The 16,462-nt window shown below is 42.4% G+C and overlaps 1 protein-coding gene across 11 annotated transcripts in view; it reads right to left on the bottom strand.

Moving 5' to 3' along the window:
* Window positions 1-16,462, bottom strand: part of GTDC1 (glycosyltransferase like domain containing 1) — a 357,779-nt gene that overhangs the window by 62,761 nt on the left and 278,556 nt on the right. For all 11 annotated transcript variants that reach the window (XM_061608859.1, XM_061608857.1, XM_061608866.1 and 8 more), the window contains one exon: window positions 549-893. In XM_061608859.1, the coding sequence (XP_061464843.1) occupies window positions 549-893 (345 nt within the window). The remainder of the gene's footprint in view (window positions 1-548; window positions 894-16,462) is intronic.

Raw genomic sequence — 16,462 nt, 5'->3', positions numbered from 1 at the left:
GGAGATTTTGTGATCAGGTATTTGTGTCAACAGCTTGAAAAGCAGCAGTTTTCTTGTAGGCATATTCCATTCTATCCATCAATCTACATAGCCTTACATATGTGCATATGTTTTAAAAATCTGGACAGGTATGCAAAAAAAAAGTATGACATAAAGCACCACAGTATGGTCCTGAATTTTAACACCTAGTCAGTCACGTTAGGATAATTAAGATAATTTAAGTAACACTGCATAATAAACATCATTAGTGGACTGAAATACTTTGAAACAGAGTTCTCAGCATTTTATATATGATTTCAGTGTCATAGCTATACCTCTTCTTTTCCACCCACACAATCCATTCCCCTCCCCCTCTGGACTTTGAGTGACTGCTGTGAATTTTAGCATTTAAATGCCCAGGTAACTACCACAGTTGAGTGCTTTTGTTATCAATAAGAACATGACTTTTACCAAGACATAACATCCAGAGCAAAATAGTATTGGAACTAAATAGATGTTCCATCAACAACTATTCTGAAGATAGTATTTAAATTTCATTTAAAACTTACCACCTGTGGGGCCAAACAATGTGCAAAGGTTTCTTCTGGAGGTCCAATCTATCTGAGACATTGCAAAGGTTAAAAGTTATATGTTGGCTATCTTTCCCTTGACAAAAAGGTGTGCTTTTTGAAGATGTAAGCTTGTCCAAATCTCCTAGTGTTGGTAATTGGTTGTGAAGACTCTGTGGCAACAGGGAATGAAGTTGAGACTGTATTTCGCTATGTCCAGGTGCAAGGTCAGAGGCACTGATGCTTATTCCACAATTTGTTTCTTGGCAAGGCAGATAACCATCTCCATATCCTGTAGCATTGTGCATCTTCTCAATACGGGCTAGTTTGTGTTCTGGCATAATCCTATAGTTAAAATATAAACAAAATTACACTTCCTATAAAATGGTATTGATTACTAATGTCAGCTTGCAACTTTTGAATATTTATTTTTTAGAGAAAAGAAACAAAACCCATTTTATTTCATTTTTAAAAAAAATTCAAAACATGTCAAAAGATATTCAACATTGACAAATATCTTATAGGGCTTTGTAAATTTTGTGCCTGTGGAAAATGAACAGAAAACAGGTACAGCAAAGCAAAAGTCCTCAAACTCTTTTATAAAGAACTATCGCCAACAAAAGAAAATTTTTGAACCTCCCTAGGTGTAATGAAAAGGGCCACCTCTTATGTTATAACTGCAATATGGAAACCACTTGAATGTTTCTGCATAGTGGTGGCTCTACCATCTTAGAGTCTTTTGCCATCTGAAAATAAATGCAGGAAATTGCATGGAAAGGGTCCATGACAGCTCTACTAAAATCCTCAATGTGGCAGCCCAGACAAAAAAGAAAGCAAGGGGCAGGCAATTTCTACGGGCTTTGTGGCTTTGTTTTCCAGCTCAGAGTACCGGAGGCCAGTGGCTGAGTGGTGGAAGTGTAGCAAGCAAATAGTACAGGTCTGTTGACCAGGCTTCTTACTTTACCTGGTCAACAGAGTTGTACCTTCTACTTTCTACAATTCAGCCTGGGTCTCAGGCACTCAGCTGGAAAACATAACTTCCAGGTCTAGATTTGGGTAAAGCCACCCTGAGCTTGACACAATTTACCCTAGACTGATTGTTTTTGGCTTTAAAACAGGATGTAACCACAGTAAAGAAAAAGAAGTGGAAGACAGCCCAGACAATCTAACCTAATGCAAAAATTATAGTCTCTGACAGAGGCATCCTTGAGGTACAAGTATCTTAGGGAAAACAGAGGGTTATGTCATTGACCACCATCCTCCATGATAGGAGGAGAACACAATCTCTTGTACTGGATTGACTAGACGTTTCGGATTGGAACACACCCTCCGGCCTTTCTCAAGTCCAAGGAATATTCTTTACAGATTGGCCAGTGCTGAGAGGACCTTTTATATTGCCCCCCTTTCTTATTTCCATAGCTCATACTTTGTGCTAGAGAAAGGCTACTATGAATTGTTGCCCAAGACACAGTCTCCTCTTGTCTTTACCTTTGTTACTAAGTTCTTGCTGGAGATCCCGTCAGTCTCTGCATCACCAGCTTCTGTTTCTTTTTCTGGTTTTGCCTGGATCTTTCTAGGCCCTTTACCTTGCTAGCACTTCTTTTCATGTTTTCCCAACTAGTAGTCATCTCTACGTTTGCTGTGATCCATTTCCCTCGTACTTTGGTTTAAAAAAAAAAACTTCATGGAAAGTTGCATTTCTAAACAACTCTATTTTGTTGTTTGGATAATGACCCATACAGTTGGAACCAACCCCCCAAAAGCCTCTTCTAATAGGCTGTCCCCCCATCCCACCTAATTCCTCAAGAAAACAGAGAAAACAGGCTCAGGCTATGAGCTGCAATTTGAATTTTTGAATCTCCATTTCATTAAATATCAGATTACCAAGAGCTGGTGGAGTATTGCCCCTCTTTCCATCAAATTCCCATTTTTTGTGTGTGTTTGCCTTATTAGTTTGAGAGGCTTTTATTTTTGTGTGGCACCTGCTAGAGGGATGGGTATAGTATACTTAATAAGTGATGATGGTTATCATAACTGCCAGCTGCCCTATGGTTACCATCTGTCAAAGGACATTGGCCATTATGCATCTGCATAGGTAATGTTTTGGTGGGAAGTTCTGTTTCCTTTGCCACAGCACAATTCCAGAAGTGATGACACAGGGGATGGTGAGTATGCTCACATTTACCAATACTTAGAGATTATACATAGTAGAGTGGACAAAGGATAACAAAGGGGCAATAAGAGAGGGAACAACTCAAGGAGGGCTGTAATGTCTACTAATCTGGCCTTGCACAACCCATAGGGAAGGACCTGATGGTGCGGTGAAAGGAAACCTTGCTGGAGTGAGAAAGGTTTTGTGTATAGGAACAGGTGGTCAAAGATGGAGCTTTACAAGGGATAGCAAACATTGCCCCCCAAACCTTAAAAACCTTAGTCCTCCTTTATCTACATTATTCAGAGTGTGAGTAATTATTTTTTGTTCTTTATTTATGGAACATTATGCATATGCTGTTAATAATATGTATCACAGCAGTTTTACAAATGTAATGTACAGAACAGTAAGACAAACATTTCATTAAAAACACATCCCCAAATGCCAAAAAGTACAGAAAAATGGCCATGAAACATGGAATTTAACAGTGAGCTTAAGCTTTCAAAGGCCAACAGGGATCAATAGGTCTTTTTACCTATTGGCAGAAAGTCAGCTGGTAACTTCCCTTGGGAGTCCAATAACGTTGAACCTGGGGCTGCAGCACAGAAGGCCCTGCTCCTCATGGAAGCCGATTTAGCCTCCTCAACATTAGCTCCTTATTATTTATTATTTATTTATTGTATTAATTGATTTATATCCCGCCCTTCCTCCCAGCAGGAGCCTTTATTATATGCAGCTATTATTACTGTCATGATGAAGTCTCGATAAAAACATAGGAAGATGGCTTATACCAAGTCAGGCCATTTAGCCTAATATTATTTGCTCCTACTGATAGCAACTCTTCAAGGTCTTAGGCAGAAGTCTTTCCTAGTGCTACTAGTGACAAAGGGTTGGACCCAACCCTGTACAAGTGAAGTTCTGCTTGCACAACGGGACTTCCATTTCTCTTTCTCTTCCCAGTTTCTCCTCAAATCTGGTCTGGAGGGTCCCAGGGTGCACAGGAGAAGAAAAGGATGTTCCATTGAGTGCATGGAGGTCTGTGGTGCACAAGTGGAGCTGAAGTTTTGGATACAGCCTCCCCCCATTCATTGACCACATTGGCTATCTACCATTGCTGTTACACCATGGATGCACTGGCTGCCTGGCTGGCTCTCTACCTGTTTAGCTAAGGCTGCTCTGCAGAGGGTGGACAGGGGAGTGGGCAGACATTAGCCATGGAGTGCTGCTACCTTGAGGAAAACACAGAGTGGATCATTGTGGGTGAGGTTGCTCTTGAGATTGCCTATGCCACTTCTACTTTGCCGTGCGGTGGCAAATCATTTAAAATTTAACATTATATTTAAAATTTAAACAGGATTTGCCATCAGTACAGAAAAGTGGTGCTGGCACAGGTGATGTCTGGAGCCACCTCACCCACAATGCCTCACTTCGAGGAAGGAGCCCTTTCTTACAGTGTGGCACTAAAGAGAGAAGATGTCCCTGGTACAAGCAACTGGCAGGTCGACAGAGAGAGGTAGGAGGTAGCAGAAGTCACCTGCAGCGGGTGCAGGTTACAAGAGAGGATTCTGGGACAACTTCAGGCAGCACAATGTGTTGCACCAGCCCTGAGGCAAATAGCTACTTGAGGTCCCTTTATGACGGTACCTTCTGTATGCAAAGCATGTACCCACCACTGAGCTACAGTCCCTCCCTTTAAGTCCTATGGAAACCCAGATACAGTAGGGCCCCATTCATACGGCAGGTTAGGGACCAGACTCCCGCTGAAAAGCGAAAACCGCCGAAAAGTGGAACATTGATCAGCTGTAGCGCGGGGAGCTCCAGCTGACAGTGCTTGGCTCCTGAAGCTCCCTGCACTACAGCTGATCGATGTTCCACTTTTCTGTGATTTTTTGGTGGGAGCCTGTGGCGCGATCAGCTGTAGCACGGGTAACCTCAGCCCCCACGATCCAGCTCCCTACGCTCCAGCTGATAGCATCGCCCTCTCTCCCTACTTGCTCGCCCTCATTATGGTGGGGGAGAAGTGCTCCCCTTCGTGGCAGGTTTCCTGCCATGGATCGCAGGGAGGGAGCTGCCTGCCCGCCTGCATCTGCTTGCTCGCCCTCTGTCAGCTCCCTGGCTCGTCCTCCCCCTCACCCGCTCACCCTCCCCCCTGCCTGCTTGCTTGCTTGCTCGCCCTCCACCACATCCCTCACTTGTGCCCCCCTCGCCCTCCCCCCTGCCTGCTCGCTCGCTCGCCCTCTGCTGCCTCCCTCGCTCATCACCCCTTGCCCACTTGCCCTCCCCCCTGCCTGCTCGCTCGCTCGCCCTCAGCCACCTCCCTCTACAATAAAATGGCACCCGACGCCCTTCTCGGACTCAGCTGCTGAGTGCGTCGTCAGCACTTGGAAACATTCCTTTTTTGAACTACAACTCCCATCAGCCCAACTGTACTTTAAAAAAGGAACGTTTCCAAGCTCTGACGACACACTCAGGAGCTGAGTCCAAGAAGGGCGTCGGGCACCATCAATTTGTGCACTCAGCGTCTCTCTGTATTCTGGCAAATTTCCGCCGCAAAAACAAAACAAGCACCAAACATATGGAACATGGATACAATTCAAAACTGCCATATTAGCAAAGCACCAAGAAGCAAAGCGCTGGAAAGTGGGGCCCTACTGTAGTTGTGACTAATTTAAGTCCCATTGTTTTTAAGAAAATTTGGCCAATGACCAGCTTGACTTCAACTGGGGACACTATTGCTGTTACAAGTTTTAAGTCCTTATAATGTAACATTGTAAATAGTTGCATAATTTTCCATAAAGGATTAGTTACTCACTCACTCACGCACGCACGCACACACATTGTGATGTCTCTATGTGTTCTTGATTGTCTTGTGTTTCCTTACCAAAATTCTAGTCCTTATGCCCAGTTATGCAGTGCCTCACTTCAAGCTGTTTTCCAGGTTTAAATTCTCATAATCCATTGTGAGATTTTCAGTTATTAGATATCACTGGTGTCTCAGTGAAAACAGCTGGGAAGTCCACGCGCAATCAGGATTTTGCTATCTATTTGCACTGCACACGTAATATTAATCACCTTGACAGTTTTTTTAGAAGTTAGTATGGAGTACTGTTTCACTGAATGATTTTTAAAACAAGATTTATTTCATGATATATCTAGGAGCAGTGCCGTACCTAGCGTATTTGACACCCGGGGAGGATCATTTTTAAACACCCCCCTCCTCTTAATAGTCCCCTCCCACCAAGACCCTCTGCAATTTTGAAGTGGTCCTTGGGGGGAAAGGTTTGGGAACCCCTGCGCTAGATTTTTTCCCCATTTATTTATTTATTTATTTTATTTATATACCGCCCTAAGCCCGAAGGCTCTCTGGGCGGTGTACATAAAAGACAAAACAAACACAGTGTATAAGTACAATAAATACAATAAATCAAGAATCAAAAACAAACAAACTATAAAAGAACCAAACAACGTCCAAAATACAAGATAATAGTGAAATACTGTTAAAATACACTTTAAAATGCCTGGGAGTATAAAAAGGTTTTCACCTGGCGCCGAAAAGATAGTAGCGTTGGCGCCAGGCGCACCTCATCAGGAGGACTGTTCCACAGTTCAGGGGCCACTACTGAAAAGGCCCTAGTTCTAGTCACCACCCTCCGAGCTTCTCGATGGGATGGCACTCGGAGGAGGGCCTTAGATGTTGAGCGCAGTGTACGTGTAGGTTCATATTGGGAGAGGCGTTCCACCAGGTATTGAGGTCCCATGCCGTGTAGGGCTTTATAGGTCAAAACCAGCACTTTGAATCTAGCCCGGAAACAAATAGGAAGCCAGTGCAGACGGGCCAGAACAGGTGTTATATGAGCGGACCTTCTGGTCCACGTCAGCAATCTGGCCACTGCATTCTGGACTAGCTGTAGTTTCCGAACAGTCTTCAAGGGCAGCCCAACGTAGAGCGCATTGCAGTAGTCCAATATAGAAGTTACCAGAGCATGAACAACTGAGGCGAGGTCGTCACTGTCCAGATAGGGACGTAGCTGGGCTACCAATCGAAGATGGTAAAAAGCATTCCGTGCCACTGAGGCCACCTGGGCCTCAAGAGACAAGGAAGGATCAAAAAGAACTCCCAAGCTACGAACCTGTTCCTTCAAGGGGAGTGTAACCCCATCAAGAACAGGATGAACATCCACCATCTGGGCAGAGAAGGCACTCACCAACAGTGTCTCAGTCTTGTCTGGATTGAGCTTCAGTCTGTTAGCTCCCATCCAGTCCATTATTGCGGTCAGGCAACGGTTTAGCACGTTAACAGCCTCACCTGAAGAAGATGAAAAGGAGAAATAGAGCTGCGTGTCATCAGCGTACTGATGACAACGCACCCCAAGACTCCTGATGACCACACCCAGTGGCTTCATGTAGATGTTAAAAAGCATGGGAGACAGTACCGATCCCTGCGGGATTCCACAATGGAGGGTCCAGGGTATCGAGCAATGTTCCCTAAGCACTACCTTCTGGTGGCGACCCACCAAGTAGGAGCGGAGCCACGGCCAAGCAGTACCCCCAACTCCCAACTCCATGAGTCTTCCCAGAAGGATACCATGGTCGATGGTATCAAAAGCAGCTGAGAGACCAAGGAGAATCAACAGTCACACTCCCCCTGTCCCTCTCCTGACAAAGGTCATCATACAGGGCGACCAAGGCTGTTTCAGTGCCAAAACCGGGCCTAAAACCGGATTGAAATGGATCAAGATAATCAGTGTCATCCAAGAGCCCCTGGAGCTGGCCGGCAACCACCCGTTCCAGCACCTTGCCCAAGAACGGAACATTCGCCACAGGTCTATAGTTGTTCAGGTTATCTGGGTCCAAAGAGGGTTTCTTCAGGAGCGGTCTCACTACCGCCTCTTTTAGGCAGTCAGGGACCACTCCCTCTCTCAAAGAGGCGTTTATTATCTCCTTGGCCCAGCCGGCGTTTCCGGTCCTGCCAGCTTTCACCAGCCAAGAGGGGCAAGGGTCCAGCACAGATGTGGTCGCCCGCACCAGTCCAAGGATCTTGTCAACATCCTCAAGCTGCACAGACTGAAACTCATCCAATAAATAAGGACAAGACCGTGATCTGGATAATTCATTAGATCCCACTGCCATAATATTGGAGTCTAAGTCCCGGCGAATGCATGCAATCTTATCCTGGAAGTGCCTCGTGAACTCATCACAGCGGGCTACAGATGAATCTATAATATCCCAAGGGCCAGAATGTAAAAGCCCTCGTACAATTTTAAAGAGCTCCGCTGGGCGGGAGAGAGATGCCTTAATTGTGGCAGCAAAATATCTCTTTTTTGCTGCCCTCACCGCTACTATATACCGCTTAGAACAGGCACTTACCAAGGCCCATGAACTACAAACAGACATGTTTAAAAGTGGAAACATTTGACTCCTCTCTACTGGCATTCCCACAGTAACTAGTGGTAGGTAGGACTAAAAAATTAAGGTTGATATAGTTATGAGAATACTCAGTATAAATTTAATAAAACACATAAAAAATATGCAATAGAAAGGAATATAAAAGGTGTAACATACAAAAGTCAAACAATGACAGACATGATACTATGATCTTCAAAAGTATGTAACTGAAACAATATACATCATGAAGAATGTATCTGATGTGTACAAATTTTGTTCAGATGGTCCGTTTCTTTTATGAAGAAAAGAGAAATATGTTTTTTGTTAAAAAAAGTCCAGCCAGACGCGTTTCGACAGATGTCTTTTTCAATGGCCTGAAGTTAAACAAATACAATATATTTTTATATCTTTTTTATACAAATATGAAATGTTTTTTGAAAGATGTAAATATAATATAAAATATACATACTACTGATATGACTTTCAACAGAAATTGAATATAATGCGATAACCAAAGGAATTGCTAATATGACTTCAACAAAAATTGAATATAATACGATATCCAAAGAAATCTGTAAAATATATACACATATCAAAAATGAACAGAGGCAAGAATGCAAAATTATCAAACAATAAAGATACATAAGAAGAAAAATATTTTTTAACAAAAAACTCACATGACATTCACTTCTTTAAACACTGTAGCTTGGTACTAGTCTTCATGAAAAAGTTAACTGACCCAATGCTCTTTTAGTACAAAATTAGGACCCAAAAGCTGTGAGGCTTTTGTAAATTAGTGAACTTCAAAACATCTGTGTTATGTATTCTTAAAGGCATATAACACTGAGTGATACTGCAAACTAAACTAATTGAAAAGAACCAAAAAAGTGCTGGATATGTTGCACTCAACAAATATATTGCTACTTAGCAACTAAGTCAGAAGAATATGTTGCTTTTTGACATAAAAATATATAGATATGTATAAATTTTTTATAAAATGGGTAGCCAACTAATTTCTTCATTAAGACCAAGGGGACTTAAGGTTTTTAAAGTGTGGATCCAAAATAACTCCCTCTTTAACAAAAAATTATTCAGAATTTTGCCTCTTCCTTTACCTTTTTCTATTATCCAAAATTTTAATTCTGATTCAGTATGGCCCTGGTCAATGAAATGATTGACTAAAGGGGCACTGCGTCTCATATTTCTGATACAGCTTTTATGTTCACATATCCTAATCCTGATTTTCCTAGTAGTCATACCAACATAGGAAAGGTTACATGGACATGTGATACCATAAATGACTCCTTGAGTATTGCAGTTAAAAAAATCTTTAACATAGAATGTTCTATTTTTAAGCTTATTAGAAAAATGTGTATTCTTGTTGTTATTATTACATACACTACAGTGGCCACAAGGAAAATTGCCTACTGGTGGATTGGATACAAGAGAGGAGGTGATGATCTTAGGTATCACCTGAGCATTGGAATGAACCAGAATATCCTTTAAGTTTGGTGCACGTTTGAAAACAAATCTGGGTTTTTCCTTACATTTAGGTATGTTATCCAAGAGGTACCAATGTTTTAAGATGATGTTCTGTATCTTCCCATTAAAGCCATCATAGGTTAATGGTATAAGTAATCTGTTATCCTTTTCCTCTATATTTTCTTTATTATGTCTATAGTTGATTTTGGTTGGTAATAACTCTTTTCTGTCCCGGATTTTTGCTCTATATTTGGCCTTTTTCAGTAGCTTTTTAGGATAACCCCTCTTTTGTAGTTGCTGTATGAGAGAATTGGCCTGATCATCAAAATCCTTTAAATTACTACAGTTCCTTCGAATTCTGATCATAAGGGAATAAGGTAAGTTACTCTTGATAAATTTAGGATGAAAGCTGTCATATAAAAGGTATGAATTGGCATCCGTAGGTTTTGTGAAAACAGAAGTTATAAGTATGTTATTCTCTTTTTTGAGTGAGATACCAAGAAATGTATATAGGATTCACTGTAATTAATTTCAAATTTTATAGATGGATGTTGGGAATTAATATACAAATGAAACTTTTTTAAATCTGCTTCATCATCTTTCCAGATTAAAAAAATATCGTCCAAGTATCTTTTATAAGCCGAAATATATTTGCAAAATAAATTTTTAGATGTTAGGATATACATATTTTCAAATTGTTCCATATAAAGGTTAGCTAATTCCGGGGCAAATTTGCATCCCATGGCTGTCCCAGATATCTGCCAATATAAATTTGATTGAAAACTGAAAAAAAATTTTGTCAGAGCTATTTCTGCTAGGTTACAAATAAAATTTGTCGGTGGCTGGAAGGGATCTTCTCTATTATTCAGGGTGGTTTCAATAATGTGCAGTGCCTCATTTTGAGGGATGTTGGTATAAAGTGCTATGACATCCATAGTAACCAAAAAAGAATGATGTTCCAAATCATTGATATCTCCTGAATCCTTGATATATGATCCTATTGTTGGTATAAATGGTTTTAAAAAATAATCAACATATTCAGATAGTGGTTCTAAAATGGATCCACAGCCTGAAATGATGGGTCTTCCAGGGACTTGTCTTGATCCCAGATTCCCACAGTAACAACCTCATTGCAATTCCTGCCACCGACCTCAAAACTGTCTTGGAATTTATTTAACAAGCTCCCATCCCACTTAAACCATGTGCGGGGGGGGGTACTTTATTTGCTTATATGATGGCATCACTGTGCCTAGTGCTTTAAAGAGTACAAGAAGAGAGGTCTCTGCCCCCAGGAGCTTCCAATCTAAAACTTCAACAGGGGCTGGGGAAGCAGAAGGTGCCCCGCAGAGGGTTACTTACAGCAGGGCAAGGGAACTTGCAGGGGGGGGGAGATTGGCAAACCATGAAGAGTGAAAGCACTCTGCACTCGCTCAGCCTCAGAGGCGCCTCTTTCAAATGGGAGGGCGCTCACCAGCGTTGCTGATGAGAAGAAGCCGCTGGAGCTGGCCAGCCCTGCCACAGAGAGCCCGCCCGGCCTGGAGCATGCACTGCAGCCCCTCGTCTGAGGCCAGGTTGGCTGGCAGGCAGGCCCTACATGTGCAGTGCTGGGCAGGCGGCGTGCAGCTCGCCCTCCAGCTCGCCCAGGGCACCGGCCGAGCAATCCACCAACAGCAGGGCCGAGCCGGGCGCCAGCCACGGGGCCAGCAGGCATGCCAGGCTCCGGCCCAAGCCCCACAAGGTGCCTGTCACGATGCACACAGATTGGCTCAGGCCACCACCACCCAGCTCGGCCTCCATAGCTGCATGTCCAGCTTCATAATGAACACTCCATCTTAGGGTTGCCAGGTCAGAAGCATCCCCAAAACTGAGTTTTTAGGGGCAGGCCCGAGTGATGTCATTAAGCATGATACATTAAGCATCAATCACAGTTGCTTGGAGCATACAATTAAAAAAATATCTGATTGGAAATTAAGCTGGAATCTTAGCTAAAAGATGAAGCCTGGGTAGGGAACATTTTATCTAGCCTACTTGCTTTTGGCAAGAAGGGTTTAAGTGCCTTCAGGCTAGGCCAGTCACCGGAAGGCCACTGTAGGAAGAAAGGAGCCTAGTGTTTTGGAGATGGTAGATGGGAGCATTCGGGAATAAAGATGGATGACCCTGAAGGCTGCAATTCTAAACTCACGCACTAAGGGACTAAGCCCCATACAACTCAGGACTTACTTCTGAGCAGTTTGGATTGTGCTGTTGGTAAAGCTTGACTAGGGATCCTTTGCAAAGAGATCCATATCCAAGCAGGGTTGGCAACCCCCTGCCTGGAATGCCCTGCCTTTATCTTTTAATGTGGCTGCTCCAAACTTCTTTACAGATGTGATCCTTCACTTCAGAAAGAGGTCTGAGAAATGAGTGAGAGTAAGAAGATTCTCTACCCTTTCTGTCTACCCTGTGGGCTGCTATAAACTAACTTTGACAGCCAACCCAATTCCAGTGAGTAATAATTGACAGAGAGAAAACAGGCAGCAGCTTGGGAACAACAACTGCAGCCACACTTTCAAATATGTGAATTCTCTTTTACCACTATTGAGCAAGAAACAAACTGCCATGCAACCGACAAGGTGCATCATCAGTGGGTTTTAGGGGGTTGAGCTGAGCACATTCAACCACTGCTGTTGCTTCTATGGATGTAAGGGAGTGAGGTTAAAGGTAAATGAAATGCAAACAGAAAATGAAAAACAAAAGACAGTGATGCTTTCCATACCAACTACAACAAGATTCCTATGAGTAAGGCAGACAACTTAGCATCCCACAACCAGTCAGGATTCATAACCGAAAACAAAAACTAAAAAAATCCTGGCGTGGCAGCCACTCAGTTAATGCAGAATGCTGGGGCATGACTGCTGACATGAGTGAGATCCTATCAGCACATAATACCTCTGCTCTGAAATCTGCATTGGTTGCTGATTTGCTACCAGGCCAAGTTCAAGCTGTGCTTTCCATGTTATGGGTGCCACATAGTACTTGTTCTGCTTTTGTAAGAAATCAGTCCTGTAAAGTGGCAGGATTTTGGATACTCTGTTCATAAGGTTTTTGTGGTAAGAGGTATTCAGAGGTGGTTTACCATTGCCTTCCTCTGACTTTGGACACATATCATACTTTGGACACATAATGAGAAGACATGATTCATTAGAAAAGACAATACAGAAAAACAGAAGAGAGTAGAAAAAGAGGAAGACCAAAAAAGAGATGGATTGATTCCATAAAGGAAGCCACAGACCTGAACTTACAAGATCTGAACAGGGTGGTTCATTACAGATGCTATTGGAGGTCACTGATTCATAGGGTCGCCATAAGTCAAAATTGACTTGAAGGCACATAACAACAACAACGAAGTGGCAACACCTATGCTTTGGAACTCCTTGCCTATTGACATTAGGCAAACGCTCCTTTTCAGCACCTGCTAAAATCATTTTTCTTTAGGCAAGCCTATCCACGCATGTAAAAGCTATTGTGTTTTTAAATCTGTTTTTAACTCATTGTTGGTTTTATTAATTTGAATGTTTTTCAACACATGTCTTTGCTTTTGCCAATAATTTTATTGTTTTAATTCTTTCTGTAAACCACTTTGTGATTTTTTCACAATAAAGCAGTATATAACTGTTGTAAATAAAATACATAAATAATTTTTGGAGTCACAGCTTTTAAAAATGTTTTTAAATAAGTTTTGTTTTAATATATTTTAAAGTCTGTTTTTATGATTTTTAAAGTGTTTTAGTGCTTTTGTTTGCCGCCCTGGCAAAATAAATAAATAAACTTCATTCACCCAACCCAAAATTCAGAATCATGCCACTTTAAGCTGTTTTGCAACTGTTTATACTTGTTTTATGGTTATTGGATTTTAAAGGGATTTATTTCTTATTGTGAGCTGTCTTGGTTTCCAGTCACCAACCCTACCTCACAGGATTGTTGGAAAGACTCCATACACACACACACTTGTAAAAATACACCCCATATAATAGTTTATTGTCAAACCAGTTGGTCATTGCAGAACATTTTTTTAAAAGATCAGTATTAGTTTCCTACATAATAAAAAATGTGATACCTAGATAAACCCTGCCTAATTGCTTAAAAATTGGATTGGAGAGAGAGGGAAAGATTAACAACACAAACACAATTCTTTGTTATGTTTACTCAGAAGTCCCATTAATTTACAGCACAATCCTAACCATGTCTACTCAAAAGTAAGTCCTAATGAATTCAATGGGGTTTACTCCAGGTACATGGGATTAGCATTAAAAGGAAGTATTGGATTAAATACTTTCATATTGCCAAGGTTTTCAAAGCACTGCCCTCTCCAACAGCCCAGGGTCAGCCTGGGGCACACAAGAGAGAGAAAAAAACTTTAAGCCATATTCTTACTTATTACTGAAATGGAAGATCTGAAAACCACCATTTTCTGACGTTGCAATGAAGCCCAAGCACTACCTGGGTCAACAAATCACAACCCTGGCTTCCCTTATTGGCTACAATCCTGAAAGGGCGGGGTTAGAGCCCCAGCTTGGGAAAGTTATTTTTTTTGAACTACAACTCCCATCAGCCCAATCCAGTGGCCATGCTGGCTGGGGCTGATGGGAGCTGTAGTTTTAAAAAGTAAATTTTCCAAGCTCTGCTAATAGCTGCTATACAGATCCGTTAATAAACAGATTAAACAGTCGCGGGGGGCAGCTGACGTTTTGGTGTATATCTCAGGAACCAGACCACCTAGAAACTTTCTTTTTTTTTTAATTGAAGCAGAGAGTCCAGAGATTAAGGTACGTTAGCTGGAGACCCAGAGGGGACCCCCCAAAACCAGAAACTCCCACTGAAAATCAGACACCTGGTGACCCTACTCCATCTTGCACCCCCTTATTGCACCCCCTTATTGACTACACCCAGGGCGGGCCGCCGCCCCCGCGCCCCCTTGGGACGCCTCTGTCAAGGAGTAAGTATTATCCACATTAACTTGGCATTGTTCTGGCACCAAGTAGTTCTGTATAACTTAATAGCAACAGTACAGACATAATAAAGCATGTATGCAGAGTCACAAGAATACCAAAGCAGTATTCATGTAGTTTTTTTAAAAAAAATCTGTTTGAATTAGAAGGTATTTAACTGGAAGTTAGTTTAGATGGTTAAGTTTTCACTATGCATCATTATGTCTAAAAACACCGCAGTGGAATACAGAACTATGTCACAAATCATACACAGTATTGTCAACGTGGCAGGAATGAACAATCTGTTTCCCAATGGCTACTTCAATGGTTTGCACGATGCTTTAACATATCACTAGAGTTTAAAAATTGGAACTGGGCTAGGTTTTCTCAATAATAAAGCTATATCAAAAATATATGGATAGGACATATGAGGAGGAAAGAACTTTCCATAAAACTTGTTAGAAAAAATTTAAAACAATGTTAGAGGAGGCCTTTACAATTCTGTAGAACCCTTATAACATAAACAATGCACACTGGTGGAAAGAAGTGGGATTTTGACAGCTGGAATGTGAAGGTCGGAAGAAAGCTTGTTCTTGGGCTCTACCCATGTGACTGGGAACTCTGAGAAAGCAGGATTCGTGATTTCACAGAGAGGTACAATTGTGCATGGTTAGGCACTGTTCCAAATTTTAACTAAACCTGTGTAGAGGTCAGGAGTGGGCCCCCCCATCATGATCCCACTTCCCTTAAATCATTCATTTATAATTTGAAAAAGATTGAATGTTAAAGCAGGCCTTATATAAGCTGTTAATGCTGAAAAGTCACAGCACAGCAACCAGGAGTGCTTACAGTCAGACTCCTATATGGCACCTGCAGCTGACTCAAAGCAGGTAAAAAAGAAAGAAACCATTTAAAACCATTTAAAAAAAAAAGAAACCATTTCAACTTCTTTCCCTGATCCTAGCGCAGGGGTGGGTGGGAAAACGTTGCCCCTCCAGATGTATTGGGAGTACAGCTCTCATGATCCCTGATCACCGGCTATGCTGGCTGGAGCCGATTGAAGTTGCAGTCCAACTGCATCTGGAGGATCACAGATTCTCCACCTCTCTTCCAAATCCAGTACCTGATGCCACTGAGGAAAGAGGCACGATTAATTCATGTTCCTTATTAACTCTGCTTCTAAATAATACATAAACTGGCAGAACATGGATTGATGCTTTCTTCACTACTTATCTAATCATTACATTTATATCTCACCCCTCACAAAGGAACCCATAAGATTTGGGTTCAGGCCTGGGTTCAGGCTTGGTTATGGGACTGAATCGGCCTTGGTCACCCTGATGGATGACATTTATCGGAAGAAGGACAGGGGGAGTGTGACCCTGTTGTTCTCATTTGATCTCTCAAAGGCTTTTGATATCATTGACCATGGTATCCTTCTGGGCCGACTTGGTGAGATGGGTATTGGAGGCACTGTTTTACAGTGGTTCCGATCCTATATCCAGGGTCATTCTCAGATAATAGCATTGGGTGACTGTCTTTCGGCCCCCTGGCAGCTGTGCTGTGGGGTGCCGCATGGTACCATCTTGTCCCCCATGCTGTTTAACATCTATATGAAGCCCCTGGGAGCAGTCATCAGGAGATTTGGGGTGAGGTGTCAGCAGTATGCTGATACCCAGCTCTATTTCTCGGTAAAATCTGAATCGGGAGAGGCCATGCAAGCCCTGGACCGCTGCCTGGACTTGGTGGTGGGCTGGATGAGGGCCAATAAACTGAGTCTGAATCCTAGCAAGACGGAGGCACTATGGGTTGGTGGTTCCCGAGTTCGGATAATTGGTCAGTTGCCTGCTTTGGATGGGGTTGTACTCCCTCTGAAAGAGCAGGTCCGTAGCCTGGGGGTGCTCCTGGATCTATCTTTGTTGCTAGAG

Source organism: Rhineura floridana, chromosome 2 (assembly GCF_030035675.1).
Source record: "Rhineura floridana isolate rRhiFlo1 chromosome 2, rRhiFlo1.hap2, whole genome shotgun sequence".
Taxonomy (NCBI): Eukaryota; Metazoa; Chordata; class Lepidosauria; order Squamata; family Rhineuridae; genus Rhineura; species Rhineura floridana.
Note: the sequence above shows the minus strand (reverse complement) of the source record. Positions and strands in the feature narration are given on the sequence as shown.